This window comes from Pseudorasbora parva, chromosome 25 (genome assembly GCF_024679245.1).
Source record: "Pseudorasbora parva isolate DD20220531a chromosome 25, ASM2467924v1, whole genome shotgun sequence".
Lineage (NCBI taxonomy): Eukaryota > Metazoa > Chordata > Actinopteri > Cypriniformes > Gobionidae > Pseudorasbora > Pseudorasbora parva.
In genome coordinates this window covers 28,343,701-28,352,292 of record NC_090196.1, presented here as the reverse complement: position 1 = coordinate 28,352,292, position 8,592 = coordinate 28,343,701, and the positions used below count along the sequence as shown (strand labels likewise).

The 8,592-nt window shown below is 39.7% G+C and overlaps 1 protein-coding gene across 1 annotated transcript in view; it reads left to right on the top strand.

The window, feature by feature from the left end:
• oaz2a (ornithine decarboxylase antizyme 2a) overlaps positions 1-8,592 on the top strand; it is a 17,116-nt gene extending 8,524 nt beyond the window's left edge. The window contains exons 3-6 of the mRNA XM_067436604.1: positions 2,158-2,288; positions 4,112-4,284; positions 4,774-4,859; positions 6,581-8,592. Of these exons, the coding sequence (XP_067292705.1) occupies positions 2,158-2,288; positions 4,112-4,284; positions 4,774-4,859; positions 6,581-6,711 (521 nt within the window). The 3' untranslated portion in view covers positions 6,712-8,592. The remainder of the gene's footprint in view (positions 1-2,157; positions 2,289-4,111; positions 4,285-4,773; positions 4,860-6,580) is intronic.

Genomic DNA, 8,592 nt, shown 5'->3' with positions numbered 1-8,592 from the left:
CAAAATTTGTTTTACGCCAGCTGACTGTCCTGAGTGCTGTCATTGTGCCAGTTTTACTGAAGAGAGCTCGATTCCAAAAAACACAGATGGGAGTGGAACATTTTCCATGACGTATAAATTAAAGAACACAAATGCCGCCGGATCATTTCCATAATCCATAATCATTTCCAACGCAATCTACCAAGAGCAGTGCAAATAAATAATGGCACAAACATCGGTTAATTGATAAGAGCAAACCTTAGTAAATCACGTTGTGCGGTTCATTTTAAAGGGTCATGAAACCCTGAACCAAATTTTCATTATTTTGAGATAAAGGAATTTATCCCATAGCGTCTTAAAGACATTGTACTCGTTCCCTTATCTCAGGGAACCAAGGTTATGCACGTTTTTTTCCATTCTGTAAAAGTGTCTGCGTTGCCTACATTCTCTTTAATAGATCCCGAGTCTTCACACAAACGCGATTCATCCACACTGAGAGTGTAACCACCATTTAACTGACCAAACGGCATATAAAACTCCACAAAATAAGCCTTAAAGGGTTAGTTCACCCAAAAATGAAAATGATTTCATTAATTACTCACCCTCATGTCGTTGGACACCCGTAACACCTTCGTTCATCGTCGGAACACAAATGAAGATATATTTGTTGAAAGCTGATGGCTGAGAAAGGCTTCAGAAAGGCCTCCATTGGCATTCAGTACATTTCCACTGACCCACTCTCAAGACCCATAACGGCACTAAAGACGTTGTTACAAAGTCCATCTTATTACAGTGGCTGTACAATAATTTGCTGAAGCGACGAGAATAGTTTTTGTGTGCAAAAAAAAGTCAAAATAATGACTTTATCCGCCAAGTTTTTGTCTTCCAAGTTTTTTCTCTTCCGGGTCATGTATTCGAACGGCGGAGCTGCGTCATATTCTCGCGCATGCGTCGAGTTCACGTCAATAACTTGGTGGATAAAGTCGTTATTTCGATTTTTGTGCGCACAATAACTATTTTCGTCGCATTGTAAAATTATTGTACAGCCGCTGTAGTGAGATGAACTTTGTAACGTCGTCTTTAGTGCCTTTAGTGTCTTGTGAGTGGGTCAGTGGAAATATACTGAATGCCAATGGAGGCCTTTCTGAAGCCTTTCTCAGCCATCAGCTTTCAACAAAAATATCTTCATTTGTGTTCTGAAGATGAACGAAGGTGTTACGGGTGTACAACGACATGAGGGTGAGTAATTAATGAAATCATTTTCATTTTTGGGTGAACCAACCCTTTAAAAGTTATCAAAGTTATGCAACAGCGTGTTCATACATATTTCCGATGCAGAGAACAAACTGCGAATGGCTGTGCATTTAATTGTGCATTGAATTATAGCCGTCACAGGATATATGTATTTGTTTAACGGTGAGCTTTCAAATCCATGTGTATATTGTGTTGCGTGTAACTTAATGGCAATTTGCAGCGTGCATTGGTGGGAAGCTCTGATGCTTTTAATGAGAGCGAAATCAAATTATCTGAATCAGAAGCCGTTGATGTGCTGTCAGTCTCCCCTCGTCCCCCTCCACTGCGGCGTTAAACCACGCCCTCCTTTACAGCACTTCAAAACTGTTGAGAACTGACGGCTGCTGAAACATCGATTTAAATACTCTCCTCCCATAAATACTACGTCTAAAAGGAAAACTCCTACAAATGCATATGCAATAAGGTCAGCCGCTAAAATAACCCCATCCACGCTTTTTCAGTGCTAATTTTTCACTGTTTAGTAAATCCTGCCAGACATTTTTTAACTCCAAAAGGGGGTTTGCATTGGCGCAAACTGTTAGTATATTTATCCCATAGTCTGTAATCAGAGAACTGAGCGCTAATGTGAAAACAGAGCTGCAGAAACATAACATGGTGACAGTGTCTGATAAGGCATAAGAACACGTATATAGAAAGAGAGCCAACATTTGAGTTCAGCAGACAGCCAGAGTGGTCTTATGCTGTTGGCAGGATGGGTATGTCTGTTATCTGCTGGCAGCCTTAGGGCTGTGCCATGCAGCGTCATGATGCCAGAGACTAGGTAGTTTTTAGAAGCACATGCCAATTTTAGTTGAAAGCACCAGAGGAAAACTGTTAATCTGACACACCTATGACATATCTTCTCTTTTATATTCTGTCTTGTAGTTGTGCCGTGCTTGGCTCGAGGCAGCAGGCTCCAGGGCCTCTGTGGTGCTCCTGATGCCCCTCTCCCACTAACGAAGATCCCGGGTGGGCGAGGGACGGGCAGGGATCTCCCTCACAGCGTACTTCACAAGGTAAGAACACACACTTTTGATATTTTCAGCTTTCTTTAGTGTGATGTTGCTGTCTGCGCATAAAAAGGTCTGCAAAGTTACAGTACAAAGTCACTACAAAGGGAGTTATTCTCTATATGACTAAGCTCTTTTTCCGAACTTCCTGAAACTCCCTCAAGTTTTCTTCTGGACAAATGATAAAATAATGTAAATAATTCCCAAGGCATATGCAAAAAAAAAAGAGGGATGAGGTCTGGTTGAGTTGCATTAGTTGTGTGTTAAAACTTGCGGTTTTGGTAAAGGGGCATGACATTTTTTAAACACGCTCGAAACAGATGATCAATCCCGACACACTGGTCCAGCCGACCAATTAGAGCACATTGTGCATTTTAGAAGGCGTGGCTACATAGAGACTGGAATTAAACAGAGCGTTACTAACAGGCTGGGAAGAGTATGTCAAATATGGGAACAATTCTTGTAGACTCCAAAAGCATGACATGAATAGGCCCCTTTTAAAATGTTTAGACATACATTTAAAACTTGATTTTCGCATTCCTCATAATGTTAATGTATGTAATACATGCTAATTATACTGCTGTAATTAAACTCAAAATTTCAAAAAGGATATCTAAAAAAAATCGCAACATCAGCAGATATATCAATACTATATAGTACAGATAGAACACAAAATGGGTTCATCTCATCTTGTTTTGATACTTTACTACCACAGCATGATCCGTAAGGCTAAACACCCTATAATAGTACGAGTCTGGGGCAGCAAGCCATACCATTTCCAAAACAACACACGCAGACAACCAGCCCAAGGGAGGAGACTGTTATGAAGAGATCACTAGGCTAGAGCTTGTTTTTTTTGTCACATATGATATGACATTTACAGCTAGTTTCCATCTGGCACTCGGTAATCGAGCTCGGCATACACCTGACCATGTGTGTGAGACTATAGATGTCAGCACTGTCTGTGCAGACATGTGATCGCCTTAGAAGGTTAAGAGGTTTAGGATCACTCACACCTGTGAAAAGGTCTATTGTTCAAGTGACTGCCTGCTGCTCTCTAGCTCATTTATGTTTAAAGTTGTACTCTCTGGTAATCTTTAGACAAAAATCAATTGAAAATCGACAGGATTACAGCGGGTTCATTACCACATCTCAGTGTGATACACATTGCAATACAGATGCCAGAAGGCAATGCAGTGCAATCGATCGATCATAATTGGATCAATTCGCGATTAAGAGAGTGAATATCTCTCATGCATAGTTAATTTTATTGGAATCATCTGAGAACTGGTTCTTTCAAGCCATTTTCAAGAGTTTAAAATAATGTTAATAACAATAATATTATGCAATATTGAAAGAAAAGACAATTATTGCCTTATTTGGTTCTATTTTATTTTATTTTTTTGAATTTAAGAAGAAACATCTAAAGTTAATATTTAAACAAAATGTTTTTAAGATCTCCATTAAGTCTCTTAAAGGGATAGCTCACCCAAAAACAATAATTCTGTCATTAATTCCTCACTCTCAGGTTGATCCAAACCCTTAAGACTTTTGTTCAACTTGAGAACACAAATGAAGATCGTCATTGATAGCTTCGCAGCTACCACCTTTGATGCTTCAAAAAGTTCCTAAAGAAATCTTAAAACTAATCCATTTGAATGTAATGGTCAAGTCCAAATATTCTGAAGAGACTCGCTTTAAAAGTTCATTTTTTGTTGAACTATCCCTTTAAGTTAGAAAGAACTTCTGAGCTATAACATTTTCTTTTGTTCTCCAACATTCAGACATGAAGCTTGTGTGTGAACACTATGTGCATGTGTGTCCTCCAGGACGAAAAGCTGACAGTGACTCAGGCAGGATCAGTCAGCGGAGCGCCCCCAGTCCTGCACTTCCAGTACCAGTTGAGCGAGCGACGACTCTCAAGCTGGGACACAGTTCTCTCAGACGATGCCCTCTACCTGGAAATCCCAGCTGGAGCTCTCCACAATGGCAGCAAAGAAGGGTACGTTGGGTTAATAATCTGGCATCGTACGGCTCTATATTGAAGCTGACAGTGTATCCATCGGTCTCTAAATGATTCGGCTTTGACATTTTTAGGTCACGGTAGAACAAACGGCAGGTTTAATTTTAGTCAAAGGAGCTTGAGTGTGATGTTTCATGAGGTTGTGAAAGATGAAGCCGCTCTTGATGAAAGTTCTTCCAGTCATTTCTCATTTGGATGGGTCATGTGCTGTCTGAGTGGTCACTGCAGGCATTAGTACAGAGTGTTTTACCTTCAACGAGCAGGTGGTGGACTTTCAGAAAGCACTAAATGTGTGTGTGTGTTCTGACTGAAGTTGCTATGTGGCTAGTACATCTGCATTATTACATAACACACATTATGTAAAAGGAGCTGTGCGTCACCATCTCTCTCTCTCTCTCTCTCTCTCTCTCTCTCTCTCTCTCTCTCTCTCTCTCTCTCTCTCTCTCTCTCTCTTTCATTACTCTGCAGTTTCACCAGGCTTTTGGAGTTTGCAGAGGAGCAGTTGAAAGTCAGCTATGTGTTCCTGTGGCTTCACAAAAACAGAGACGATCGATGTAAGATACATTTAAACACATTAAAGATATCAATTCATTATTGACTCACCCTCATGTTGTACCAAACCAGTATGACTTACTTTCTTCTGTGGAACTTCTTTCTTTTCCCCATAATGGAAACTGAGGCTACATCCACATTAACATTTAAAAGGGTATCTTTCCTCCAAAAAATTATCTTCATTTTGGCCTTTCATCTACGGCGAGACTGCGTTTTTTGTCCAGACGCTCACCCAAGATAATTGTTACTTCAACCAATCTTCATATCACATACCTCCAAAAATGACCTTTTACTTTAAATTTACTCGCGATTGCTGTCCTGCAGCAAAACATGAGAGCAGTTGTGTTTTATACCATAGATGGAATGGCAATCTGTGTCCAAGTGACCTTGACACACCAGTAAGTGGTAGGAAAGTTTGCTAATAAAAGATCATGCTAGTAGCATGAGAATATATTTTCTTATCTCTCAATATCATCTCGTGGATTGTTTGCTTGATGGTACTATATTATATTTGTGCAGTAGTTATAATCCATTTATTCACTTTTTGAGCATTAAATTATAAATTTAAACTGTCTTAAATCTTGAATGCTTTAGCGCACATACTGACATTGTAAATTGTAAAAAATGGTACAAAGTAATTTTTTTAATTAAATATATATTTTCCAAAACACATTTTACTCTAAAACTGTGTGAAAATCAAAGCCATACATCTAAACAAGATATATAATTTAGCCTGACAAGCCAGACGCACATCAAGATGTTTGGTCTGGAAACTCACCATTGGCAGCTCAAACCGAGGGGCGGGATAAACTTCAAACTCCCTCTGCACGCGATAGGATAGCGCTACAACCAACCAGAGCAACGAAGCTAGTTGATAGACTTTTTCCATATCCGGTCGGGAAAACTCTTTGTTCTTTTCTCAAAGAAAAGCTTAACATCAAGTCTTCCAGAGGCATGGCCGATTCGAAAGACCGCCGTTCGCCAGCAGCCATCCTCCCATGAAACCTCTGCAACTCTGCCGTCATTATGTTAAGCCCGCCCACCGACTCTATACAACATGTGATTGGCCTGACTAGAGTTTTTCCAGCTCGCAAGCTAACGGAGAGTTGCTAGACTACCCTGGCTGCAAATTAGATTTGCTGCCGTTAGCGTGTGTCTAGATTTTAGGCAGCAAAAAATGAGCTTTTGTGCAAGAATTTGTTTTGTGCGTAGTACCAAACACTTCCAACAGAAGTTGGCGATGTGTCATTTTTGACCGTGAAAAATACCAGTGTTACAATTTTTTCCAGTACAATTTAAGTTTCATACCATTCCGAAGAAATACATTAAAAAAAAAAAAAAAACGTACCAGAGGGTTAAGCATTATCACATTTTTTAAGTGTGGACAAGCAACTTTTGGAAAAAACTAAAAAAGCTAGCGTGGAGGGTGTGCGTTTTGAAATGAAAATACCATTTTTAATATCCGGAATTAATGTGGACGTAGCCTGAGGATGTTGGACTCAAAAATTATAGCTTATCCATATGACTTATGCACTGTTATTATGCTTTTTTGTCATATTTTGGAGCTTGACTCCCCCATTATGATTGGTGTACAATCTGCAAAAGAAAGGAAGAAACTAAGTCATACGGGTTTGCAACAACATTGTTTAAACTGGATAATGAATCTGATACTTACTTACCATAATTCAGAAAATGAGGAATCTCTTTGTCTCCACTTGTGCAGTGTCCATCATGAAGACCTTCCACTACATGGGGTTTGAAGTGGTGAAACCTGGCCACCCGCTGGTGCCGGTCCGGCCCGATCTTCTCTTTATGGTCTATTCCATAGACAGCAGTAGTTCTGACGAAGAGTGACCATCGCACTCGCGCTCACTCTTAAAATGCCCCCAACCCCTCTTGCTCCCCCTCTCAGTGCCCCGTTTATACCTCTGCATCGAAGTGACTTTTAAGACAGGGGTAGGGGCAAAGTTGGGCCATCTAACACTCTGATTGGTCAGTTACTGTTATTAACCCACCAATCGATTCTGATTGGTCGTTCCATCAGCAGGAGGTGGGTTGGTGCTAAAGTAGAAATCCAGCATATCCTCTCTGTTGACTCACATCATATATCAAACTGTCTATACTGGTGTGTACTCTTATGTAACATTAAGAACAGGATACAGAACGCAAACATGGTAGTAATACTATTTTTTTTTACAGAAGGGAATGCATTTGTAATTGATTGTAAACCGTTTCCAGTGGCTGATGGAATTTATTTGTTTATTCCAGTTTTGACAGTCTTCTCTGCTCTGGTTTTACTCCAGTTTAGGAGTTTCAGCTGTAATGTTTCACTAGTTCACCGTACTCAGAGGACGCGAGTCGAATAGCTCTCAGTAGCTAGGACTTCAACAGCACAATTAGCTCTTAAAACACTCGTTATGATTTATGCTGCGTTCCATTCAACTCAGAATTTCCACCTTCCTACTTAGAAAAGTGCAATAGAACTCACTTAAAGTTGGACTTTCAGCTAGGAAAACTATGTTAATCTATGATTTCGGTCTATAACATCACAGACTGCACCGGAGATATACATAGTTAATCCCAAACATTCACTTTTAAGCAGTTAGAAAGCATTGATAAGTCAAAGTTCCTACATTTTAATACCAATAAAACAATAATACAAGAGAGACGTCGCTGTGATGTGTAAAACACTGCACACTCATCTGCAAAATGAAAGCTAGCATTGCATATTGTCAGAATGTCATGCAATAAATGGCTTTATTAATGGAAGCCAACGATTTTACATACGAAAAATATCTTACATCATTGGATGGAGCGCAGCATTCTACAGTGTATCATTCCAGACCCCAACAATGCACTTGAGTTTAAGTTTAGGTTGAGTTTAGATTGGTTTGCTTTTAAATAATTCTTTGAGTCGAAGTTGTTCAATCAGGTCTGAAGCCAGACCTGAAAACTTCTAGATGCATGAGCATGTTTGTGATGAAATCATTCTAGTTTTAAGGTCCTTGTTTTCATTTAGGGAGATGGTCTTCTACACGAGTCTTAACGTAGTCCATCACACCTTTTGTCTTCACCATCCCAAACCAACAGGAAACATGAGAGCAAACCAGCCCCACCCTCTGCCCCTCAGGGGCTTAAACACAAGCACTTTAGGAAAACACAAGCAATTCAGCCCATGGCGCATTGCACATCAATTGCAGAGATGTACATTGAGTCGTCAAGCTGTCTTGCAGTTTTTAGTAAACTTGACATACTTGCCAAAGATAATGGTCTGCATTTAAAGAGAAAGCCTCAAGTTTCATTCAGATAAGACTGTTGAACCTACCATAGCAGCACCTTCAGATAGCAGGCTCGGTCCCGGAGCAGTCAGGTAAAACATGCAAAAACATTCCCTGGAGCGGAGGCTTCCTTGATTCGTGGTCATCTCTGTGGAAATTCAGTGCAATGAATTCAGTTCTGTATACTTCTCAGCAGGGTGGCCTTTAGGTTTTGCATGTGTAAATAGACCTTACTTTTCCTCATGGGCTGTGACAATAAGCTTTTAGAGAATGTTTTTGTTTTCATCCAGTTAAAATTTATTTTTATCTATATGATTTTATTTTGTCTATATTGATTGATTTTTTTTGTAGTGTAGAAATTAGAGTAAATCAGATATCATTTAATGACAATCTACACTTGTATACCTTGAACTTTTTCCTTATGTCCAAATAAAACACGTGACAAAACCAAAATTCA